Source organism: Chiroxiphia lanceolata, chromosome 1, assembly GCF_009829145.1.
Source record: "Chiroxiphia lanceolata isolate bChiLan1 chromosome 1, bChiLan1.pri, whole genome shotgun sequence".
Taxonomy (NCBI): Eukaryota; Metazoa; Chordata; class Aves; order Passeriformes; family Pipridae; genus Chiroxiphia; species Chiroxiphia lanceolata.
In genome coordinates, this window is record NC_045637.1 from 96,494,314 (window position 1) to 96,521,177 (window position 26,864).

At 37.7% G+C, this 26,864-nt stretch overlaps 1 protein-coding gene across 1 annotated transcript in view; it reads left to right on the forward strand.

Moving 5' to 3' along the window:
- Positions 1–18,359, forward strand: part of ATP9B (ATPase phospholipid transporting 9B (putative)) — a 156,606-nt gene extending 138,247 nt beyond the window's left edge. The window contains exons 19-30 of the mRNA XM_032684665.1: positions 47–217; positions 2,679–2,777; positions 5,294–5,383; positions 5,851–5,995; positions 6,318–6,382; positions 6,832–6,987; positions 7,141–7,205; positions 8,636–8,744; positions 11,544–11,601; positions 12,298–12,501; positions 14,896–14,928; positions 15,730–18,359. Coding sequence (XP_032540556.1) covers positions 47–217; positions 2,679–2,777; positions 5,294–5,383; positions 5,851–5,995; positions 6,318–6,382; positions 6,832–6,987; positions 7,141–7,205; positions 8,636–8,744; positions 11,544–11,601; positions 12,298–12,501; positions 14,896–14,928; positions 15,730–15,866 — 1,332 coding nt within the window. The 3' untranslated portion in view covers positions 15,867–18,359. The remainder of the gene's footprint in view (positions 1–46; positions 218–2,678; positions 2,778–5,293; positions 5,384–5,850; positions 5,996–6,317; positions 6,383–6,831; positions 6,988–7,140; positions 7,206–8,635; positions 8,745–11,543; positions 11,602–12,297; positions 12,502–14,895; positions 14,929–15,729) is intronic.
- Positions 18,360–26,864: the final 8,505 nt, after the last annotated feature.

Genomic DNA, 26,864 nt, shown 5'->3' on the forward strand with positions numbered 1-26,864 from the left:
ATGAGTCATAGCAAACTCTTAAGTGGTTTTGTGTTTGTGCAAACAGAGTCGATATAACCAAGCAAAGTTAAGCATACATGACAGAAACCTGAAGGTTGCTGCTGTTGTAGAGAGTTTGGAGCGAGAAATGGAATTGCTGTGTCTCACTGGAGTAGAAGATCAGCTGCAAGCAGATGTTAGGCCAACTCTAGAGATGCTAAGGAATGCTGGAATAAAGGTACTATAAATGCATACCACTGGCATAACAGGTTCATTTATTAACTTTTTTTATTAAGACATAAATTATATTTGTCTATATTCAGATTCTTTCAAAGTAAGAAATATGTCAAGTCCAAAGCACATTTGGGGCATGAACTAGCAGAAACAAACAAGATACTGTGTGCAAAGTTCCCTTGTCCACCATAGGTTTCATTAATCTTAAACTTACTTCCGCAGGAAAACTACCAACAGATAGATGTATGTGTGTCACAGTCATTTATCCCCTGACTGTCTACAGTAAAATGTCCTGGCTGACACTACATGAGTTTGGCACAAGATTTGTGTGACAGCAATGTTTTCAGGTTTGGCACTCGAGAAATTTTGGCAAAGATCAAAAGGTGAATTGTTTGAACTAGAATTCAGAGCTGCCCTTGGAAATTGTTCAAATCATGTTGAAGGGATGGTGTTAAAAGCTTTGCGCAAGAGTTTTTGCTGTGCTTTGTTCATAGGCTGACTTTGCAAGTCACCTATTAGGTGAATATTAGGAGTAATACATTTATTTGAGAGGGTTTGAAATAAAGATATGAACAATATCTTAGGGGAGTGGGCAAGATAATATATATTTTGCTTGAAGTGTCAAACTCTGCTTCAAAAAGGTGAGTTGATTTTCCAATGGTTAAACTGAGTCAGAGAAAATGGGGTACTTCAGCTTGAAAAGGAGAGTAAGTTACTTTGCTTTGCAATAAGCGTGGGAAATCTCCCTTCTTGAGATTGAGGAGCAGCAATGCATGGAGCTCTGCCTTGGGACAAATGATGAGCCAGTTGAGAATTTATGTTAGAATTAGTGGGCAGACCAATGTGGACAACATTATGGTGAGAGTGCGCTACAGGCTGCCTGAAGTGCTAGAAGAGGCTGCCTTCAGACAAGTGGAAGAAGCCTCTCATTTTCATATTCTGGTCCTTGTGCTGGACTTCAGCCCCTCCAATATCTGCTGGAAGGGCAGCACAGGAGGGCACAAGCAAACCAGGAGAATTTTGGAGTGCAATAACAATAATTTCCTGACACAGGTGATTGAGGAGATGTTCTACTTGTCCTCTTTCTAACAAAAAAAGAGGAATTAATCAGAGATATGGAAGTTGGTTGAGGGGACAGCCTTGGCCCATCCACAGTGGTTATGAGAGAGTGAAGTTCAGCAGGCTCAGGAGGATCTTATTCATGTCTATAAATACCTTAGAGTAGAGTGCAAAGGGGACAGAGCCAGGCTTTTTCCAGTGGTGCATAGTGAAAGCACAGGAAGCAATAGATGCAAACCGAAATAAAGTCCCACTTGAATATAGGAAGAAAATTGTTTCCTGGGAGTGTGTTCAAACACTGAAGCAATTCTCCCAGAGACCTTGTGGAGTTGTCATCCTTAGAGATGGTCAAAATGGTCTTGACATAGTGCTGAGCAGCCTTCTGTAGTTGATCCTGACTTGAGCAGAGGAGTTGGACTAGATAATCTTCAGAGACCCTTCCCATGTATGCTGGTTTGTTATTCTGTTTTTAATTAATCCCTGTTACCCAAAGGCTTTCATTAACTCGTAATGCAGTGATGTGCACAATTAGAAAAATGTATGGATGGATTAAACCCTTACAATTGCATCAAAATTCTTTTTAGTGCAATATACTTATATACACAGTATTTACTAAGTACTTTGATATTAGTACTTAACTTATAGTATTTCCACATTTTCTTTTGATATTACCTCTATGTGTGGTCACTTCTGACTATTAGGTATATCCTACTTGGAATAGGTACAGAACAGGAATTATAATCAGCCTTATAGTAGGCTGGAAACACATCAGATGTCCTTCAACATCCTTGGTGTTAAGGGGCTGAGGGAGCTGTCACACTTTAAGAACCTATGAACCCTCAACCTTTTTTCCTTAAACTTTACTACCTTCCTCCCAGTTCTTCATGGTCAGTGGGAAGGATTTCTTTAGAGTGTTGGGACTGTAGCTCTTCTTTCAGATATGCTGTTTGTTTCATTGTTTGGCTGCTGCTTTCTGATACATGACCACCAGGCTCACAGACTGTTGTGTCACATCATTTTGCTGACAAAAGTCATCTGCATCCTCACTTTTCTAATCAAGGTAGTATCAGGGCCATAAGGAAAGATTTTTATGCTTTCCTAGCTGTTAAGCTATGCCAGTGGGTTTCCCCAGAGTTTCACCTTGTCTTATACCTGGAAACATAGGCCTTTGTGAGAAGGGAAGGGTAATAGAGCTGCTTGAAGTAAAGACAGTTCTTTTCTGTTTTCCATGTTATTGTGGTAAAAACTGTGTGTTAATTTCACTTAAAAACGTCTGTATCAGTATATTTTCTCAGATATTCTAATCCAAAAAGGCGTCAGAAAAAGGTTGGAGAGAGATGTCATTTTGTATTTGGAAAACAGACACATCAGCATCCAAAGAAGTAAACTTTTACGTTATTTTGCAGATATGGATGTTAACAGGAGATAAACTGGAGACAGCTACTTGCATTGCGAAAAGTTCTCACTTAGTGTCTAGAACTCAAGATATTCACATTTTCAGACCTGTAAGTATATAGTTCCAACTTTTTTGTTGGTTCCTCAAAGGACAGGTAATAACAATGTTGCTTTATTTGATCAGTGGTTGTCTGGTTGTTAAAAGTTGTTGGGTTATTGCACTGAATGTCATAATAACAGTCAAGAGGGTAGTACTTAGGTTGTTATTCAAGGCTGCAGAATTACAAAACATTGCTTCTGTTTAAGGGTGCTTGTTTCTAGATTTGTTGATATCCTGCAGCCATGTTGATACATTTGTAGCCATCCATATTTGGGTTCAACATACCTTTTACAGTCTTCACTTACACAATGGACATAGTAAGATACCTCTAAATAATGATGATGTGAGGTCTCTATGAGATGCTGAGCCACTAAGAAAGAGTGTCCAGGCATTTAGTCTATCTAAATTACATCCTTGCTTGTTCTAGGATTTTCATTATCAGAACTCTTTAGACTCAAGCAGAATTAATCCTGAATTAAACTGTTATGCCAACATCCTCTGTAAAGACTTAGTTCAAATTGGTATGAGGAAATTTGATTTTTTTAATATCATATGTGCATTTTATTAACAGACTGTTTAAGTAATTGTTAGAAAAGTAAACTGAATCTTTTTCTGTACATTTTATTTGTGTAGCATCGACTCTACTGAAGCCAAACAAAAATAGATTTTTCAGACGCTGATTGACGCTGTGTGATCAGACATAATATGTCTGTGTTTGTTCTAAATGAACCACTTGCACCTACAGAAATAATTCTATGAATATAATTTACATGTAAATGTAGTTTCTTCTGAAGCATCAGAATGGCAAATTAGGCCCTGCAGACTACTATTTGCAATTAAATTATTAATGCTTCTGATAAAACTTTACATCAATTTTTGTTGACCTTTACATGTTGTAACACCACAAATTAAGTCTTCCTGAACAAAATCTATTTAGTTGAGTCAGATTTTTATTTTCATTACCTCGACTGATAATAAGAGATCAGCATAAAACTGTGTGAGAGTATGCAAAGTTTTAAATTAGTTACAAAATGAATTTATACAGGATTATTTCTGTGGCTGTATTTGTTGCAAAGAAATACCCACTAGATTAATGTAAGAAAATACCAAGCGTTCTTAACACTTCTATTTTAGTTATAAATTGGAAAGTAAAAAAATATTTGCTACTGGCTTCCCAAAAAGTTGCATTTTGTTTTAACGCTCTTCCTTTCTATTCTTAGAAATCTCAGCTTCCTCATTTTGTAATGAAATTACCTGATATATTGTTCTAGAGGTATTTACAAATGAAAAAAAGCATTCTGTTAGGTGAAATGTAGAACAGAGAGGGTAATTACTGCTCAGCAGTGTGTGCAAGTGCTGACATCTCTTAATCTCTGCAATGCAGAAAGATTATACTGGGCCAACACAATCCTAACAGCTGGCAGACAAATAGCTTTCTCTTTACATGTTTAATTGTGGCAAAGAAGGAAAAAATTCTGAATTGGAGTATGTGTATAGGTTTTTCTGTTTGCAGGGGCTTTTTAATGTAACTCAGATTTTCTGGGTAGTAGAGCCCATACGAAGGGAGAAGGGTGTTTGGAGTGCGTCTGACTCTGGGTAGTAGTGGGCCAAAGACAAAACTTCACATTGTGTAATTAAGATTCATATATCTAAAAAGTTATTTAATCAAAGTGCTAACGGAGACAAAATTGGAAGTACAATCAGAGCTTGTGTTTTATTCTCTGCTTGAAACATTGTCTTGCATGGTAGCTCCAAAATACACTGGTATTTACTGGAGAAAAAAACCACAAAAGAAAACCAAAAAAAAAACGGAAAAGAAAGCAAGCAAACAAACAAAACAAAACACCCCAAATCTGCCAGCCTTGTCAAAATCCGGTTATAATTTAAATTTTTCATGTTCTGTGTTCTAGCTCAAAACCTTCCAAAACCCATTTGGTAACCTTTGACCATTTTTGTATTTCACAGCTGGGCCTTTCTGAAACAATAATTATGTAAACAAAAAAATCTGTGATCTAATTATTTTGTATCATACCACTTGATCTTGCCTGCATAGTCATGCAAAGGGATTAGTACTAATGAAGATCTTTATTGAAATCTATCCCTCCTTACCCAAACTGAAGGAACAATTAATAGACGTAACATGTTGTGTTATTCTAAGAACGTATTTTACTGGTTAAAAATTGAGATTTGCTTGGAATTTTTGTCCATTTTTCTCTAGCCCTGCCAGCATTGAAAGACTCAGGCCAGCTCAAAATTCAGAGATTTTAATGTCATTAATTTATTAATATTTTTAACCCTTGTGAACTTCTTGTGGGGAAACAGTTAACCTGACTACATAGATTTTCCATGTTTGAGGATTGCTTTTTCACTCCATAAGATGCTTGTAGTAGCATCCCATGGATGTTGGACTTGCACTGGGATAAAACACTTGAACCAAGGCTATGAGTTCTCAAAGTCTGATTTGTTTAGTAAGGGTTTTTTTAAGAATATAACAAAATCTTTTAAAGTGAGTGTTTTTTATTGAAGGTTGCCACTCGAGGAGAGGCTCACTTAGAACTAAATGCCTTTAGGAGGAAGCACGACTGTGCCTTGGTGATATCTGGGGACTCACTTGAGGTAAGAACTTGGTTTCTGTCAAGTTATGTTAATTTATATGCTTATGTTTGGAAAGTAAGGCATTGGTGTCTTCATGCTTTTTTTCCAGTATTTGCACATACTTTAAATTGTCTTTAGTGATACTTTTGTTTATCGCTGAATGCTGTTTGGAGGATATATGTTCTAGATGGGCAAATGTTACTGGTTTTCTGGTCTCCTGTACAGTAACAGAATGAAATTTGTATGCAGTGTGGCTTAGTATTGTCTGTTCTCTTCACCTCAGAGTGTGTTGGCTCTCAAACTGACATTCTCTTTGATTTTAAAACTAATAAAACCACTGTCAGAAGAATCTGCCTTTTTTTTTTCCCCCAGCTGAATGTTGTGCAGGCAAAACTTCATTAAAAAAACCCCTTTATACTATGTTTTTGTGTTGGACTACATGTAGTAATATTTAATTGTAAATAAATGCAAGTGTCTTTTTTTCTTAGGTTTGTCTGAAGTATTATGAGCACGAATTTGTAGAGCTGTCTTGCCAGTGTCCTGCTGTGGTGTGCTGCCGTTGTTCTCCCACCCAAAAAGCTCATATTGTGAAACTGTTGCAGCACCACACTGGAAAACGCACGTGTGCAATAGGTAACTATCGGCACAATCCTCGTAGCTAAAATCTGTAATAAATTTAAGCAGTAGATGGCACCATTGAGAAACAGTTGATATAAAACGAGACTTCTTTACCAACAGCCAGGTATTGTGTAGTTGTGGCACAAAAAGCCATTCCATGAGAAAGGTGTGGTTATCTTCTCTATTCTGCAGGATAAGGTCTCGATTGCTGAAGTAATTAATCGTAAGCCATAGATTAATTGTAAGAATTTAAAGGTATGTAAGAGATTTCTAAAATAATGTAAGACCAGGAGAGTAAAACCTCTGAAGAACTGAATATTGCAGTGACATTTTCCAGGTGATGGAGGAAATGATGTCAGCATGATCCAAGCAGCAGACTGTGGAATTGGAATTGAAGGCAAGGTAATATTAACAGTTTCACTGTCAAATGTGTGCCACATAGCAGTATAGTAACATATGATTAGAAGCTTTATTCTTAAACAGTATTGAATTGATCATTTCTAATTAAAGTATGATGTAAGATAAGAATGCTTAGTCTTTAATATTTGCTTTGCTTCTATGTTCTCTGCTTTATCTTTTTAAATACAAAAAGCAAGAAAAGCAGAAAACACAGTAGTTATTTCTGTGTAGCATTTACCTGAAAGAAGCAGGAGAGGCAATTAAACTTACTTGTTACTGACCCTGCATCTTAGAATATGCACAAAATTTGTTCTTTGTGTCTTATTGCAGGGTTAATTTTCAAAGCAGGATCATACTTATCTTTTCAAATTAATTATTGCTTAGAATTTTGAAACTTGAAGTGCATCTTTTACTCTGGGTTTCATGTTTGGAATATTTTTGGTTTCTTCTAGGAGGGAAAACAAGCTTCCCTAGCAGCTGACTTTTCTATCACACAGTTTAAACACATAGGTAGGCTGCTGATGGTACACGGTCGAAACAGTTACAAAAGATCAGCAGCACTTGGTCAATTTGTCATGCACAGAGGCCTTATTATTTCAACTATGCAGGTATTTAAAACTTTGTTTTCTGAATAGTTAAAAACAGCGTCGGTCTTTGAAATGTCATAAAATCTTAATCAACCAGTATTGGGGGGTTTTCTATGTTATATTGTTTTGTATATAGAATTATATTAAATACATATAATTATCTGCTTTTTGTAGGCTGTATTTTCATCAGTCTTCTATTTTGCATCTGTTCCCTTGTACCAAGGATTCTTAATGGTAGGGTAAGTAAAAAGCAACAGTTGTGATATCTGGTAATAAATAGAGCAGACTAACTTGTTAAATAACATCATCCATTTATCACTGATATACTACCAGAACCTGGAATGAGTCTACAAAAAAAAGTCAAAGTAGGTTGGATATGTACTATATGAGGGAGGAGTCATTATCAAATCTCTGGAGAGAGGGATCAGCATAGTCTTAGACAAATATAGAACCTTTTTCACATATGGGGTGAAAACAATAGGAAATCTCCCAGAGGAGTTTCAACTGTGACATGGATTGCTGTACAAACCTCAGTGAGAATCACAGATTTTTCTGTTTAAAATGGAGCTGAAGCTACTATGAAATTTCCTCTCGGAGTGCAGTACCCAGGTCTGCCACATAGATTTCCTTTCAGGTGAATGTATGTAGGATTAGGAACATCTTGGTCTTGTCACAGAAGCTGGTTTGGCAATATGGTTTCCCAGGTCATACAGCTGAGAGGTATGCATATATTCGTGTTTGTCCCTGTTCTCTCTCCCTTCTGACTTAAGGGCTTTCTTTTATACTCCTTGTAAACAATAACAACTTAAGTCAACAGTAACTTCAATCATAGTCAAATCATGGTCTGATTATACCAGACTTTGCAGAGGCAAGCAGTAGACCTCGCTGAAATATTTGTATATAGTTGTGCTAACCCGAGTCAGAGAAGTCCCCCGGGCAGATGGAGCTCGTCAGCCCTGTAAGGCCATCCATCTAAGAGAAGGTCACTCTAAACAAACCTACGTCCTGAGGACCTCACTGCCACCGTCCAAGCTCGCTCAGCCCCGGCAGATGAACCTTTGGATTAAAGGGTGGGCTCAGCTCAGCGCACACTGTGTCTCACCTAAAAAATCCACTGCGCAGGCTCGAAGGGTAAAGACCTTTCCCAAATCTTCGTTCGTGAAGACTGACTATACATACAGTTGTGCTAAGTTCCAGGAAAGTACATACAAAAGTATACATCTGGCACGTGCATGATAAAATCCAAATACAGAGGTGTTAAAACTTATTCATCCACCTACCTTTACCATGATGTCCAGAATACAGTGGTTGTTTTTTCTTCAGTTTTCACGCGCCCATCTGTAGGTGAATTTAAATGTCCAGTCTTTGAACTAGTTGTCCAAAGTGCAAGTGCACAGGGAATATGGTAACAGGTGATAAGCTTGGGTGTTAGAAGAAAGAAATGTATTTGCTGGTTTTGAGTGTATAAAACCTCTGTAAAGTCTCACAACTGACAGCTCCCAGGAGCACAGAGCAGGCTGTGTGTGAAAGCTGTATTGGTAAGCTGCCTAAGTACTGGAAAAAAGAACCAGTTTAATTCTACTTACGTAAAAAGAATAATTGAACTCAGCAAATCAGTTTAAAATTATATCATACAAAAGTGTTAATTTATGATCTTTCCTTCACCTAGATATGCAACCATATATACTATGTTTCCAGTCTTCTCTCTAGTATTGGATCAGGATGTGAAACCAGAAATGGCATTGCTATATCCAGAACTTTATAAGGATCTCACAAAGGTATGAACATCCTCAGTGCTCAGATGTGAACAACTGACGAAATCGTGGTGTGCAAAACTGAGAATTCTTACAATCATTTTCTTAAGGTATTCCAAGCAAGACAGATTTCACAACTAATGCAGTGTTGTGCATACTGTGAAAATAATCCATGGTACTAAATGTTCTAGTCAATTTTATCATTACATTTGCTAAGTCACCAATGGTTGGACTGAAATAATTCAAATGTGAAGGTCTGTTGCTATATAACCTGCTTTCAGTCTGGCCCCAAAATCCCTGATGTGGAGTTATTTATGCTTAAATTTTCACAACTCTTCTTTCCTTTTTAACTCATAGATTAATTAACAGATTTATTTTTTCTCTAACACCCAGAAATTACTACTGACCTCAGCAAAAACTGTCTTCCTTCAAATAATAGATATTGATGTCATGTTTCACAACACTGATATGTCTGAACTGCATCATCTGTAATCTACTGCTTTCTGTGAGTTTGCACATATCTGCAAACAGTCAAGATGTATAATTTTTTTACCCTCCAAAAGTGAAACAAATGTCGAGATTCTGTTTTAGCAAGTTTTTCAAAAAGTGCTTTTCCTTCATCCATAATTGTCAGCTAAAAAAGTTATGATCCAAGGCAGAAGCAGACAGTCTTTTTAGGGATAGTATATTCTTCAAAGATGTTTCTAAAAATTCAGAAGCAGATTATAGCTGAAGTGAGTCCAAACTTTTCAGTCTTTGTCTTTTAACTGTACTAAATTAAGTATTAGCTATGTTAGTCTAGGATAATATTTTCTTATCTGTTGAAGATCTTGATTCTCTCTTTCTCCTCTTGAGAATCTTTAAAGTTTTTGAGATTTCAGCCCGTGATTAATCTCTAAAAAGCATGACTTTCACCTGCTAAAGACAGTTGTAAGCTTGCCTGTGGAAACCTGTTGATGGAATGTGGAAGCATCTTATTTCCAAAAACAGAAGTTAACTTGTACTTGGAAAAAGCCCAGGATGGGCAGATGAATAAACAGATGAGTTTTTTTTTGTTTAAACTTAAGTGACAATTCTTAGAGATGCTGAATTGCTGACTTTCCCAGCTGATGTTGTACATCTAGGAATAATTAATAAGTAGAACACAAATAATTATCTTCAGGAGAAAAAAAAGATAATCTGGAGGAAGTGAAGGTTCAGTCCATTGTATGGGGCAGATGATGATCAGTGAATGATTATAGATGTGTAGTACAAAAAGTTACATGCTACGTTTGACTTAACTATTACAAGTTAATCTTATTGTGTTTATTAGAACAGTTTATGATCATGCTCCCTTAGTCATGACGCTGTGAAGCCTACTTATTTCTGCACATCGTCTTTCAAATTAAGGACTCTTAAATGCTCTACCAATGCTACTGTTATTCGAACATATAGTGACATGGACTATAATTTTATTCCTAGGAATTGGTTTATTTTCTTAGATATGCTAGTGACGAAAATTTTTAGATTTTTAGAAGAATAGAAGGTAATAGCATTAACACACTTGCTTCAGTGCAAGAAGAGAAAATTAGTGAGGTTCAGAGAGACAGGTGTAATCACATACCCCAGAGGACACGATGACTCAGTATTACTGTTTCTGTGGCTTCTGTGGAGGTTAGGAAAGCTGATGAAATTTTGAAAGGAAGTACAAGTAAGTACTCCCTGCTTTCATCTGAAAGTGATTCACAGCCTGTTGTGCAGCATTCCATAGAAGCTCAGGAATGACCTACCCCTTCTAGATCCATAAAGGTGAATCAAAACTCAAGCTCATTCATATTTCACAAATCTTGCTAATTAGGAGCTGTGGTTGAAGGTGATGGTGGTGTCCAGTACTCAAAGGAAAATGAGTAGGCACTCACAGGAGAAAAAAAATCTGATGTTTCTTTGTGTTGTGTTTTTTCCCATACATTCAGCCTGTCACTAACATTCAAGACTATATAGAGACCTATGAAAATATCCTTAGCACCTTACCATGAACTCTTATCTATCCAAGAATCTGTTTTAGCCTCCACTGAAGTAATAGTCAGCTCATCACTTGCTACAGCAGTCAAGCACATTTCTTTGTAAAGTGCTGATTCTTGTCTGTTCTAGATTGTTCGCTTCTTTTGTGGCAAAATGGCTGCTTTGTTTGTCATTTTATTCTTTAAAATGTGTATCTTTTCAACTCTGCAGTTCTAACATATTTCAGCAGTACCATCGCAGAATGCAGGAGTTATGTCACATGTACAGCATTTATTCTTTGATTGTGCATATGTTTTAATCTAAAATATTCACAATCACGAGAATATTTCAGATTTATTTGGTAATAGTTACTTGCTGAAAACTTGAAGGACTCATTCTGTGAATGCAAATGGGCAGTTTATGCCACATTTAAAAGTTACTAGTAACAGTTTATCTTGAGGATTAGGTCAGTAGGTACACAATGCTGTTGTTTTTCTGAAGACTGCATTTTACAAAACAGACACAAAAGCATTTTAAATAAAAAAGAGACTAATTTAACTGTATCCTTCTGAAAACCAGTCAGTGCATTGCAAGCTAAAATATCCCTTCTGTCTAAGGCCTTAGCTCTCTTAATCCCAAATTTAGACTTTGTGCAATTCCTATACAAGTTTGTAATGAAGAATCATAAAAAGAGCTGGAAGATTTGTGGCCTATATCACTTCAAATACTGCTTACTTTACTTATAAAATGTCTCTCTACTGACTTAAGTATTAAAAATATATGATCTGAGTAGAATTATTTTTTAAAGTCATGTTTAACTGTCCTCTCATGTGTTTCCCTTAGGGAAGATCTTTGTCATTTAAGACCTTCCTCATCTGGGTTTTAATCAGTATTTACCAAGGTAGGAGAGAGTCCTAACTTTACTGAACTGAGAATTTTTTGTCTGCTATTAGCAATATTGTTTTTCAGCTGCAGGTTGAATTCCCAAAGCTTAACATTTCATCAGCAGTTATATATATTGCTTTCTATTTATCTCGTAAATCGATATTCCTCTGGTGTGCCAGACCTATTCAAAACACAGCATGGATTGGTATTTTTATTGATGCATGTCACCTAAAAAAGGACATGTTTTTAATTAAATGCTAATCCAGAAAAATTTTAATGAGTGCTTATCACATTGCATGTATTTACACAGTAGTTTTCTTTCATGGAATGACAGAAGTACTATTGAAGAAATCTGAATTATGTAATCAGTTAAAAGTAATTACACTTTCAGCAATATCTCATTTATTTGCAGCACTTGACAAAATGAGGTTAATTAACAGTTCATCAGATATATTGCACTAAAAGGTGTTTAATTTTCTAATAGTTTTATTTCTTTACGGCTTTACTTTGGTTGGTTTATTTCACATGTGCGAAGTACAGTAAATACCCCCCATTTCTTTTAGAAATATCTATGTTGTTATCTTATTAAAAAAATTACTGGGCATATTTTCATAAGTAATCAAATGTTCAGTGTGCAGTTGTGAAAACTGGTACTGTGAAATTTTGTTGCAGAGCGTATTGTTAACTTTGTGTGCCTTTCCACCCTCCCTAGGTGGTATTCTGATGTACGGAGCCCTGCTGCTTTTTGAATCTGAATTTGTACATGTCGTTGCCATTTCCTTCACTGCCCTAATCCTGACTGAGCTCTTGATGGTTGCACTGACCATACGAACATGGCACTGGTTAATGGTGGTGGCTGAATTCCTCAGTCTTGGCTGCTATGTGGCCTCTCTTGCATTTCTAAATGAATATTTTGGTGAGTAATAGTAGAAGTATTTGAGCAAAGAACCAGTTTATATTTTTAATATATTTTTCTCATGTTTTTTTCAGTTAAGAATAGATGATGTTTTGAAATCCAGCTTTCATTATAAGAAATATGACTGAGTTTAAATTAGGTCTAATTAATGTTGGGTTAAATTCTCTCTTACCCTTTTCTCCTAGAATTTGACAACCTCTATTCCTGTTAGTATTATTTATCTGGATGATAAACTTTACTCAAACCACTCATGCCTTTTCCATCCTTGATCCAATATTGACAGTCCAAACTGCATACCTTAAATTGGCTTTGAGATTTGCCCTACTGAAAATATATATGATTATTAAAAAAAATCAAGATCTTTCACTGAATTGGTGCGTTATTTTATATGCCAGACCAAGTGGGCCTCATTAGATCTAACTAACAAGGTTAAAATAGCTGAAAAATTGCTAGAGAGTGAGGCAACAGGCTATTAGGATAGATACCTTATATAAGAATCACTGTTTCATAATTATACTAAGCTTATATTAAGCTTACTTTAAGGTGTGGTATGCCATACTGTGTCTTAAGGTTCTGATTGTTTATAGGTCATGAGATAAAAGAACACATTTTAACTGCAAATCTTAACAGTCAAGGATCTGAGCAGCAAAATAATACATATTTCTTCTTGTATCAGCTTATCTTTTAGTAAAAACAACTGTCTCAGTGTGATTTTACAAATGTAATTTACAGAAATATATGTAACAACTTTAATTATACCTTGTGAGGAGCAGAATACAGCTCCTTCTCTATCACAGCAGAATTAAATGTTACATGGTAGTTTCCAGGAGTCTCATAGTTCTGCTTTCACTCTCTCATGTCGCAGGTGTTCAACACTAGAGTAGTGTATGTACATTATATAATTATTTTTTAATCAGTAAATGCTTCACTGCCTGTCCTAGGTGTTCTGTTACTTCCCAGACTTCTCAGGAGTCAAATTTTAGTGAAGAAACAACCCCGCTGGGATTGGTACTTGTGTTGTACATTATTTCAGGTTTGCCAGAGTACCTTTTTATTTTCTCTGAGACTGATGCACAGACTCCTTAATAGAGATTATTGGGTTGATTTTTGAATCTCCACAGCCAGATTACAAATGAGAGGAACAAGCAAGAGCAGATACAGGTACTCTCACTTGAGTCCAGGCTTCCAGGAACTTCATAAGGCAGAACTTGCTGCTTCACCTTTGTAAGTCTGTAGTATTGGTGACAGCCAGTCCTTTCATCCTTTCTGGTGTTGTTCCGTGAAAAACACCTTTAGATGGTGTTCACAGATGTGTAAAAAGCTGCAGGAACTTTGTTTCTTGCAAACTTTTCCATAAAGTGAGTGTTTTTCTGTCCTCATGTATTTGCCGGACAAGCCCAAGCAACTGAGTCTATAAATATTTGCATGGCTTCTTGCAACCTGGGGATTTAACTTGTGTATTTTTTGTCATTAAGGGTACTGAAAAGGGCTGCAATTTCATTGGATTCTGTAAAGACTTATTTCACTGTGTGTTATTCCCCAGTTAATCTGAGGAAATGCCTTTTTGTTAGTCTCACTTTTGCTTAATGCTTTACTGTTAATTAATCTGTCGCATTATAACTTGGGGGGAGAGGGAGTCTTTTCTAGTGTGTGTGATGTAGCATAAACCTAAGTGATGGTTTGCAGTTCAAGATATAGAAAACTTCCATGTATCAGGAAAAACGATCCAGACCAGTTTGACTTCACTGTTTCTTTCAGTGATGTTACTTATAAGCATCATCTCCTCCCAAAGAAATTATATCATGACATGGCATTTAAATTAGAAAGGCAAAAATATTTGAGACTTTTCTACAGCTCTGACCCATGAAAGTAAATCTGTTTTTATGTTTCTGAATTAATTGCACATGGTGGCTTTATTAGGCCTGTCTATGATATGTTACATAAGCTTTCAGTAGGTCTAAGCAGGCTTAAGCTAAAACTGTATAACAAGTTTATACATTGAAATTTAATAGGCAAAGTATTTTAATGAGTAAAGTTGGAGCAGTAAAGTATTTCTTTATTGCATTTTCTGAAGTGACTTTTAGTTCACATTAAAATAGTTTTGATGGAGTTGTTTATACAATACATTATACCTTGAAGTCAAATGTAAGAGAAGTGCCAGTGTACTTATGATCTTAAAACATGACCAAATGTAAAATCTGTGTTTTCAAAATGTTTTGATTTAATTGCTGCTTAAAATATTCTGATTGACATGTGAAAGGCAATGCTATTCCAGTTAATTCTACTAACATCTTTTTATTTCCTTATTTGTGTACCAAAGCTGTTAGGGTTTTGGTTTTTTGCATAACCTTTGTATTTTCTGTAAATCTTTCATTTTCCCTCTTTGTGAAACAGGTATAGGCAGAGTGTCTTTTGGAGCTTTCTTAGGTAGGTGAAGTTTAACTTTTCTTGAAAATTTTTTTAAATTTTTAAAAATTCATTAAAGACTAGCAAATTATTTAATATACACATTTGTAAATAATGGAAAAAATTATAAAAAAAATTTTGGGGTTACCTGAGCTCTGGGATCTTCCCGTGATAATTAAGTATGACCTGATTATCACAAATATGGTCAAAAGAATTCAGTAGCAAGTGCAGAGTTGTCACCATTCTTGTTGATATCCGTCATAAAAAATTAACTTTTCAGTGTGGCATGTAACAATATCACTACAAATTTCCCTTGAAATTTTTGGGCTCTAATTTAATCTCTACAGTTTTAAGAATCATTCAGGCTAGTTGTTGTGACACTTTCAGAGAAAAATAAACAATATGGAATAAAGGATCCTAACTGGTAGCAGAATTTGTGGCTGGGAACTTGTATTATAGGAGGTAAAAATCTCTCTTACTAGTAGAAAAATTAGCTGACTTAACTTTTTCTTATGAGAGAGTATTGCTTTTAAACTGAGATTCTGTTTCCCCTAAAATTACTTGTGCTGCAAAGCACAGTTTTTTAAGCACCATAAAGGAACTCTGAAGTTCCTGTCTAGAGAAAATAGTTGGCAAAACCAAAATGTTGAGGTTAGATTTCTCTTTCTGCTGCTTTGTTGCCCTTTATTTTTTTAATTTTGCTAGGTCTTGGACAATAGCATAAGCAAACAATTAGGAGAGTTTTATTGACTTTGCACTATAGAAGTTCCACTTGCCATGTTACCAGCTCCCATTACTTATTTTCCCTTTTTATTTCTGCAGATGTTGCCTTTATCACAACTGTGACCTTCCTGTGGAAAGTGTCAGCAATCACTGTTGTAAGCTGTCTTCCACTTTACATTCTCAAGTACTTGAAGCGCAAGTTCTCTCCTCCAAGTTACTCCAAGCTTACCTCGTAAAAGTGATTATATTCCTATGGTTTTTCACTCACACCAGTCTGCAAATCACATATTCACTGTGCTTTAGAGTCTATGGATTTATGTTGGACTAAAGAAACTTCAAAAAAAGAAATTCAAAAATCAAAAGTGGTAGTATGAATAGAGCACAAAAGGGAGGAAACATCTGACAGATACAATAACACAGAAGTACACTAACAAGACTATCAGAGATAAAATAATTTTTTTTTACATTCATTTGCTATAATTATTAAGTAAAACTGAATTACCTTTGATTTGACAATGCTTCTGAACTTTTCATTGCTACTGTAAAGGATCTTTTGCTACTGTAAAGGATTTTTTTCCTATTGTATTTATCTTCTGCAAGTTAAATCAAAAGTTTTGTTATTTATTACATAAATTCCCTTCTTTAATTATTATATAACTTCCTAATTCAAGCCCTTTCCTTTAGTGTTTCTATATGGAAAAGGTCAATCGTCCATACTTACTGTAACAAACCTAATACCTGTAAATGCCCGTGTCTGTATTAGCAGCTATTATTCTTCATCAGACATTGATTAATATGCACTATTTGAATTATGTACAGATGTCTGCATAGCACAGTCTTATTTTAGGAGCTGTTGTCTTATCCTGTACTCTCCATTTCTGGCACCAGTAAATTACAGATGTGTGATGTTGACAGCAGTTCTTTAAATGCACATTACAGCCAGGTTGCACAAAAGCTGTTTAAAATGATAAATTCTGTACATAATTCCACAGCACCTATTGATCTGTACAGATATCAAAGACATGGCTGCTTGGTAAATATGTTTTCAAATTCTTATTCATTTTTTATTTGTAAAACTGCAAATAGTGTCAAAGTACATTTCTATATATGAGAAGTCCAGTAAACCTTGTATTAGCTAATATGTTTAAATTGCCTTGTAATCTGTTTACTTAGGTTACTCAGGTAAAAGAAAATAAGAGAAACACGTGAACATTCTGGTAGAAAAATCTGTCATCTTCCAGATTGTAAATGTTTTGTTTCTGTAACTTAGTTTGGGTGCAAAGTTGTCAAAAAAAAAAAAAAATCAAAACATTTTTGCTTTTTGTAAGCTGTCAGAGTTGAGTATCTTGGCTGAGTTATGACACTTCAAAGCAGTTGATGATTTGTTCCAGAAACTCATATGCTCTGATGCAGTCTGAAGGGTCCAAAAATTGCATACTGTACTGGCAAGTAGGATATGTTAATTTTCCATTGTGATAAAACTTTGCTTTCTCAAGAAGTACATATAATGAATTTGGCATAGTCTGTTAATCAGTGGAAAGGAACAACAAAGCTATTCATGCTTTATTTATTAAATATTTATGTGTGTGTTTTTAAAAACCGCTTAATATGGATGTCATTTTTATGTTCAAATGTATGCCTTTACAACATAATTCCTATTTTAGTCTCTTATAACTTTGCCCTTATGCCATTATTATATTGGATGAGTAATATATAAGTGATAAATATAACTACTTCCTGGGAGAGCAGAAGAAACTGCTGCAGAGCTATTTGGACTCCACCCCACTCCATTAATTTTTATTTTGGAAATTTTTCTTACTTGCTGTTTATCTGCTTTCTTTTTTAATTTTCATTCTTCATTATAAAAGCAATAAAACCTAATTTCTACCAAATATTAAGGGTATATGTATTAAATAAACTATTTAAGTAGTGTTTCCTTTAATTACCCAACATCACAGACTAGTTTGCTCTATCCCTCTGTCACTTCTGTAAAACCCCCACAAGATGTCACTGTTCTTGCATACTAACTGAAGCCTTTCTGCATCATGTGTGGTTTTGGCAAGATGCTCCTGATTTTTATTTTTAGTTTAGTCCTGTGATATTTTTCATGTTGATTTGCTTTAATATTATATTTTCATCAATAAGTGATAATTGTTTTTAAACAATTAAGGAAAGTCATTAGTGTGCAGTTATTCAGAAACATTGGTGGCATTTCTTCAGACCTTTTTTTTTTTACGCATTTTGAGCTTACAACCATATGCATAAGATTCAGGAGATAAGCAAAAGCACTTACAGTTGGTCATCTTTCATCTATACCTCACATCTTTGACATTAGCAGACAATGAGAAAAATTGAAGTAGCATTGAAAGTGATGGTGTTACTGCAGTACAGCAGTATGAGGTACATTTGTATCCATGTGTACAGAATTTATAACATATGTGTATTAAATCTCAACATTAAAACTGTAATGTTAGTGTGATAGCAAATGTATAGATTCTGCACACAGGTATAAGCCTTTCAAAAGTGGAGTCAGTTCTCTACAGTGCCTGCTTTCTTCATATTTTTAATATACAGAAAAGGTCCAGTTTCAGCTAGCCCTTTGTTTTGAAGACTGTGGAAGCCTGATTCAAGAGACTTACCTTGCTTTTGAGATTCAGCTTGGATCTGCAAGTTAGACCCAGAATGACCTTTAGTGTTATTTGGTATTAAATAAATGTTTACTTTTGTGAGCTGCTATGTCAGATATGTTTTTCTGAAATGATGATCATGACTCTGAAAACATATTTGGAAAACAATTTCAGAACTGGGATAGGATGGAGGAGCAGGGTGTGAACAGGAAATATATCTTCACCAAAGTAACATTTGTAACAATACATGGACCATGTTTAAGAAGCACATGAGCTAAACATCTGCTAGATTTCCAATGTAGTTTAGTGGAAGAACACAGGGAAACGGAGAGATCCTGCAGAAGAAGACTACTGGTATTGGGTTTTTTCTGACGCTATTCTTAATTTATGTGTTCATGTAACTGCTAGAAAACATTTTACTACACAGGGTATTAGTTTGCAAATGGAAGATAAATCCTTGCATACTTAACATTAAGTATGTAGCACTCTGTAGCAAGTGTTTTGCAACGTTTTTATGTTCAAACCGAGCTTGCTGACAGACGCCATCAGAATTCATCTATGTGGTATCTCCTGTTTTCTTCCTAAACTTTCAGAGTGATTGACAGAAAATGTGCCATTGCTTTTGTATGTACACAGCAAGTATGTGTTACCTTGATGAGCAGCTTCAACTTGTCTTCCTACCCCCTGTCTGCAAGAGATCGTGAGTTTAAACTTCTTCAGTCTCCTTTGAAAACATGTCTGCAAGAGAGAGCTCTGCAGTTGGGAACCTTTTCAGACTGGACAACAGTTCTGCAGGTATTTTAGCAAGAATGTTGATAGCCACATATGTAGTTAAAACAGCTTTAGTCATGAGGGTCAGCTTCTGTAGACAGTCAGGAGATGATTTCCATATATATTGCTCGCTCTTATGCCCATTTGTACATGTTAGAGAGTAGGCCTACGCGGTATAGTCTCCATACTCGTCTGCAACCTTATTTCTGGCTCAAGGCATTGAGACTACTTGGAGAAAGAACCAGCCTTAATTATTCTGCTGGTGAGCTAGGCAGTGCATTCCTGGGATCATCCTACATCCCTAAACTGATGTGCACCTCCACCCTGCTCATACAGGGTACAGTGGAGGGTTCCTTCACCACTGGAGGTTGGAGCTGTTCAAGCCTGAGCCACTCTGGTTTGCATATTTACCATGTGAGTGATCGTGAGTCAGGCCTGGGGAAGGGCTCACTGTATAAGTGGCAGGATAGACTTCCTTAGAGGCTTTGGAGATGTACTTTGATGGTACACATCTTTGGAGACATGTACCAAAGATACTCCCATTCAGTCTCTTTTTCTGCTTTTGAACAGCTTTGTATTCCTGGGTTTTATATTGGCAGGATAACATGAAAGAGGCTTGCATCTGTTTCACACTTGCATCCCTCCGTGTCTCCAGAGCTATTATTGTGGCTCCAACAACTCCTGCAGGGCAAAGGGATTTAGTGCAGAATATGTGGGCTCTGGATCACTTAAAAAGTGATAGCCAGAGGAGGAGAAGTGGCTGTTCGGGTCTTGCCACCAATGCAGAAACTGTTTTTGTAAGTCCTGCTTAACCCTGATACCCATTTGGATTTTAGCTTCCATGGAGTTTCACCTTATTTTTGCTGGCTAGAAAGGAAAGAATTGGGCCAGCAGTCTCTTATAACACTTAATTGAATAACCTTTCTGTATCTAGGCTGTTATTATTATAACTCAATTGAAACTTGAAGGCAATCAAAAAGCCCTTCGATATGTTAGCCCCCTGTAGGGAGGAAAATCAGTACGAGTGAACAAAGACAACACGGACTGAACATTATATGTAAATAAACAGGAGGCACAATGTCTTTAACACTGTGTTAAAAAGCGTTGGAATTTCTTTTGTAAACAAAACACACTTAAAGCGAGATACTTCCCAACAAATATTAACTACCCAACAGATGCCCTCAGCAGGGTTCACAGCTATTATTGTGAGCGGGAATTTGCTCAGCCAATTGCTGACAAAATCTGCCTCAAATAGGCAATTGCACTGAAAGACCTATTCACTACTTCATCGACCAAAACCGTAGTTTTGATCAAAATATTTTACAGCAGAGGTGGTGAAAACTGAATGCCATGAACAGAATAATGAGAGAGCACTCTGCGGTGGAGCTGACAAATTCTGCTTTATTGTTCCATTCCTGACCGGTTTTTAGCAAAACTGCAGCCGAAATTTGTCCTTACTGTAGTCTCCTCCTGTCCTCCAGCATGCGTTCCACTTGAAATTGTAATCGGCCATGGTAAACCTCTGAATTGCTCCCAAAAAATCAGGCTTGAGGAATACTTAGCCTTCTGCATTACTGAACTAAGAGATTGTCTGCTCTAAGGAGATACTGTGTTCTATAACTGTGATGTGTAAGTATTTATGTCCCTGCCTTTATTCTTCTAGCAGTAAACTATCTGTATTTCCTCTTCTCTTGACAAAACTGCCAAGAATAAAAAGAGCTTTGGTTATAATGTTCACGTAGCTTTAAGTAAGCAGTACACAAAATAGACCACTGTAATTCTTATTTGTAGAGTTGCTTTCCATTGTTTCTCTATAACATAAACATCCAGTTTTTTCCATGGGGCCTCTGTGTTTTGCTGTATTTTGCTCTGAGTTCTAAGCATGAATTCGATTTTGCTAAGTAAACACACGTTATATGGAAGCAAATTATAGATAACTGCTTCAAAAGTCTGTTGAAAATTAATTCCTGGTTGGAATGCTGGGGGTTGTTAATGGATGAATAGACCTGTAAGGGGTAAGTGTGTATGTACATATGTTTTGTATTTATTGCAATCATCTATTGCCTATTTGAAGGAGAGATCTGGTAATTCTCAGTCAAGATATTCCCTTGGGGAAAAGCTCTTTGCTGCATGTGCTCAGTAGAGGAAGACGAGCTGTTGTTTCCCCTGCGTGTAGTCTCTGGTTGCCGCCTTCTCTTGCCATTGAATTCCAAATTCATCTGCAGGAACACAGCTAGTTATGCACTTCCTCCCACAGCTTCTGCTTCTCAGAGTACCTTTTCCCTTCATCAGAATACTGACTCTTCCATGACAGTCACTTGAATATATATCTGTTGGTTATCTTGATCTCAGCTGAACGGAGTTTATCCTAGCTGTAGGAGGTAATTTTTCATGTGTCATGAGCAAGGTAGATGGTGCAGACATGGTCTAGTACATACCTACACCTATCCAAATGCAACTAAACCAATTCCAGTCTGTCTGTGATTTAAAAACAAAACCAAAACAACAACAACAAACCCACCACAACAAACCCAAACATGGACAATTCTATCAAATTCTAGGAAGGAGGTGAAGGGAAACAAGATTTAATGGCTTTGAAACTGTGGCTGTAGTGGTTTTGGCTTGCTGACAGTTGCTTTTTTTGGCATTATCTTCATGTGAGAAGATAGTAAAATATTTCAAGTTACTAAATTATTAATCTGATTTTTTAAAATATCCTAGCTGGAAGCCTTCACATTACTTTCCTACCTGTGCATGGCTAGTTGCAATTCCTTTTATATTATTTTTGGTATTATAATAGGAGAGTGAGAGTTGAAAGCAACATATGAAAATATCTGTACATTTGTTAAGAATTGGTTGTTATAGGAAAGGATGCCAAGATTTGAGAAATAAGTATCTTGAAGTGTTTTAATCTTACAATTATTGTATGATTCTATGAAATAAAAGGTGAAAGGAAGAAATCTGCTGCTCATGTTAACTTAGGTTTTAGATGCCCTTAACTTGTGCAGAGTTCAGAGCAAAAACAATCAAAATACACCTACATGGCAAATCTTACCAAAAAAATAAATAAATTCAATAACATTTTAAGAAAATAAACCTTTTAAGATGACTGTGAGGCTCACACCTGAATGTTTGGAACTGGAGGGAAATCACATTTTGAACAACCCATCGAGCCTCAAAGAAGCAATTTCAGACAGTCAAAAGGCTATGCATTTCTTCCCAGCTCTTCTATTCAGGTCTGGCCCTGCTTGCCAAAAGAGATTTTTCCTTAACAGGAATGACCAGGATGGGCTGTTGCATTGCACTTGCGTTGTTGCATTATCCTGAGAATGGCAGCCATGAAAAGGTGCCTTTGTGCTTTGGTCCAGCTGTGCCCACTGGAATGTTGGGAGACACGGGTGTAAGTAGTCCCCAGCCTGAGCAGTTGTCTGGTCATTGAAGCCACCAGCTTCTGTGTAAACTTGTTTGTAGTGCTGGAAGGGCAGCAGGGCAGAGAAAAATAAGCTCTCTTTGTATAACCTGAAGCAAATTTGGGAGGAGTGGGAAAAAAGCCAAGCTGCTAGTCACATAACCACGCTACCAGCTTACTATCTGTCCAAATGCAATTACTTGGAGATGGCAGGTGAGGCGGGAGAACAAGGTTATAGCTCAGCTGTAATGCAGAGCCAACCAGTCACTGATCTGGTGCTCAGCAGCGCAGGAGTCTGTCTTCTTGACATGCAGGTAACTCACTCTGCCAGTTCAGACATACCATCACTGTAAGTGATGGAGTTCACTGCTGGAGAATCAGGGAAAGGCTTCTTAAAGCAAAGCTGGCCTTAGAGGCAGCTGCCTTGGGACATGGCAGCAGAGATGTCTGAAACTGCAGAACTTCACATGTTCTGGTCATATACAGGAAATGCCTTCAGAGGCAGAAGGCTGGGGGAGAAAATGAAAGCACGTGGGGAAACTTTATTTGGCCCGAGGCCCAACAAAAATGTACTCTCAGCCCCTCACCCTGTACTGCATTGCCTAGTGTGATGAAACATCCAGGCTGTGCCATGCTGTGGGATCAGGGCAGCCTCTGCAGCTTCCACCTGCGGTTCAGTAGCCTGGCAGGAAGGGGTGTAGAAGGTGTTAAATTCTTGCTCTTTTTGTTTTACCCTGTACACAGCTCCATTGCAGCCTGGTGCCATGGTGTGCAGAGGGAGTTAATGTCTCCCAGTCCATGGGGCGAAAATCAGAACACAGCTATCTTGAAGGAGCCCTAAGCCAAGTCTGTGGGGTTGTCTGTGCCACCCAATGCTTGGCATGGAGGTACAGCCCCTAAGCACAAAGTGCTGCTGTGACCCTGTGCTCATAGCAAGCCAGTTGGCATCACCCCGGAAACATCAGGAGGTCTCCGTCATGAGCTGGTCTTCGTGCAAACCATCTTGTTTGTGTTTTGAGCATCTGATTGACCATGTCATTGCCCTAGCTATTCATCAGCACTTGCCATTCCTGCTTGTGGTGTTCTTCTCTGAGTAACCTGGGCGTCTGGGGCCTCTTTGAAATTGCAGCCTGCTGATCTTGTAGCTGTTGACTCAAGCATAGTCACATCTGCGTGTGGGTCAGGGCAGGTGGCTACAGTCAAGACTTCATTTATTTGTGTTGTATTTATTTTTAAAGATGGGACACAAATTCCATGAGAGAGACTCATCTGGTGATCATGTGAAGAGAGTGACCAAGCAGCTTCTCATGGCTGAGCTGCTTTCAGGCAAACTGAATTCAGCATGTGCCCTGCCAGTTCAGCTAAGGGAGAAATTTTGGAAGGAAGACACCCTCCAGCGACTAAAGGAAAACATGAAAAACAAAGACCTCTCTGGAGTCTTTCTTGTTACCTACCAGTCCTGTTTGAGTCGCAGACATCTCCAAGCTCCTCTGCTTTGCATCCCTCCTTTTCTGGTTTGATACTCTTCCAAGACATAAAAAATACAGGAACTTTATCTTGTTTTAGGAAAGAAAAAATGGGAGCTGCCTGCAAGTCTAGAATACAGCAGTTAGTCAGCTTCATATTGCACAAATTTCAATGAGAATATCAAAATTTGAGGCAGGAACTAAGAACTTGAGACATGAGGCGAGTGAAGGGGGAAGACTAATAATTTCCATCGTTTTGCCCATACAAAAGCTTCTGTTCCCAGTTGGAGGCAGCCTTCCCCAGGAGTGACTGGTTATTTTAAATGCTACTATTTTTAAGTAGGAGCCCAGTTTCCAAAACATGCTAAATATTCACTGTACAAGCCTTCAGTCTCTTGATAAATCTCAAGCTGGGCAAACAAAATGATCAGTTGGAAGAGAATAAAAGCATAGTACAGGAGCACCAAATAGATAATTGTTATTGATATCACATTATGGACCTGGAGCAGGATGCTGGAGATGATGATGCAGGTTATTCAGAGAAAGAGCCCCTTTACCCATTAATTAGGAGACTGTCAAGGGAAAAGGTTTTACCATCACTGAGAATGCATGGAACTGAGGAAATATGACAATAATAGTGAGGTAGGGCTAGAACCAGTCTGTGAGGAGGAAGGTCCTAGGATCTTCCAGACATGACTTGGGAGGAAAGAAATGGTACCTTTTTCTTAGAAGGAGGCAGAATTTTCATCAAGGTGGTAAATTTGCTAAATTAAAATCTTGGGCATATGGGGGCTTGATAGTGTAATTTACACAAGGTATGAATGAAGGACTTCTTTTAACCTGAGACTTGATCATCCTCCTTGTTGGAGTGGCACCTCACCTTAGGGACTGCTTCACTTGTGTTTGTATTTTTTTCATGAAAATACAGTGTGAATTTTTGCTATATTTAGGAGTGGTCACTCTAGAAATTAGTCCCTTAACTGTGGTGTAATTCCAGTTTTCTTCTCATCCTCCAGATTACTGCAATCTTACACAAATATGTGCACTTTCGAGTGTGGGAAAGACATCCACAGGGTCTTCTGTACTGCCCAAAGCTCTGACTTGGTACTGTGACTCGGTACAGGTCTGAGCAGGTCCCATCCTGCTCTGCCCCCTTCCATTGCCCTGTGAGTTCCCCTGCCAGAGCCTGATGATCAGCTCTTCTTTGTGACTGTCTCCCAGCACAGGAACTGTTCTAACACTTCTTGTTATTCCCATCAATGGAAAGCACAGTCACGTTGTCGGAAGTGACTGGAGTGGAGCTTTAGCAATAGAACTGAGGCTTCTTAGCACAGCACTATGACTGAAATAGCTGTAAACTGGTGCTAGGGAGTCGAAGGTGGAGAGAGAGAACATCTGTATAACTCTCCATGCCATCTCCAACACTGTTTCACAGCCACCAGCCCCTTTAACCCAGTCAGAAGCAGCACCTGCATTCTTTACCTTCTAGTCAGTATCTGTGCTTTCCAAAAAATGGTCTCGGGTTTCATTTGAATGACTGACGCATTTAAGTAGATGAGAGTCAATATCAATAAATGCGGGGTGTTTACTATTTTATTTCTAAGGGAAAGTTTCTGGTGAAAGCTGGTGTTTTTACAAAAGCCAGAAGGGGGCGTTAGAAGCCAATAAATAAGTAAAATCCCACATCCACGGTCATAATAACCAAGAAGACATACCCGTCTTTTAAGATACACTGTACCCGTTTTCTAAAATTGTGTTTCCATAGTACAGGAAAGAAAAGCCTCCTGAATGGTTTAGTCTTAAATCTTATAGAAAGGATTTTTTTCCAGTTCAGTCATTGTCAAACACCATCACCCCAAGTCCTGCTGCTGGGAATGCAGTCTCCACTTGGCAGGCTAATTTATTTATCAGTGCAGTAGTTGAAAGGTGGAGGGGTTTCTGACAGCAGTCCATCTAGGCTGGCTTCAAAGTCCTGGGAATCGGAGCCTTCACTCTCTGAGGCAAATTTGTGGGTTTTATTGAACTTTTAATTGTGTGAAGGGAGGAGAAAACGCCCTTAAGAGAAAACTACCCCAAGTAGTGTTTACTGTGATATCCTCACGATGGTGGAGGCAGCTGGGTCAGGACAGATTTCATATCAAGGCCCTCATTAACTACTTTTTGCCACATTTGCTGACCACTAATGCCAACTATCAGAAGCAACATGTTCCCATGCTCCAAGTAGAACAGGATGTTTCATCTCAGCAGTTTCTGAATCAACAAAGTCCATAGGACTGCTCTGCCAGACCCAGTGTTATGGTTGGGTCTCTGCACCAACATCCTGGCAGCCCTTCCCTTGCCTTCTTCTGCCCCACTCCAGACCTTCACACCAACATTCTGGAAAGACCCTTATCGCTCAGCTGGGAGCTCATGTTTTGACCCCTCCATAGTTATCCCAAATTGATCTCTTACTACCCTGCCTTTACCCTCCTCTGATCTGCCACTGATATCAGCCTTAAACCCTCTTAATCCAAGCCAGTCACAGGATCTTTTACTGGGCTTTGTACCCAGGGAGCAGTCACCCTTCAAATCCCTGCTCCAGACAAAGTTTTACTCTGAGGTCACCAAGTCCAGCTAACCATGAATAAAGGGGATTCTTGTGTGTGTATATGCCCATGCATGCACAATTTCTGAGATCTCTTTCTGCCTAATCCTATGGGTCATTCTGTACCTCTTTGCATCCAGAGAACAGTGACAGCACCCAGAGAAGATGCTCCAGAGCTCTATGCAGTGCTGGACCTCTGCAGCCCAGTGACAAGTGAAGGAGCTTTCCAGGAGGAGAAAGAGAGGCTGTGTGTGGGTGGAAATGGCCTTTCTTTGTCCTGCTAAAGGTTGCTGGCTGCTTCTGTGAAATTGGTTTGCATCCACTTATTGGAGTGCAGCCAACAAAACTTGGAGCCAAATCCCAGACTTCCAGACTTG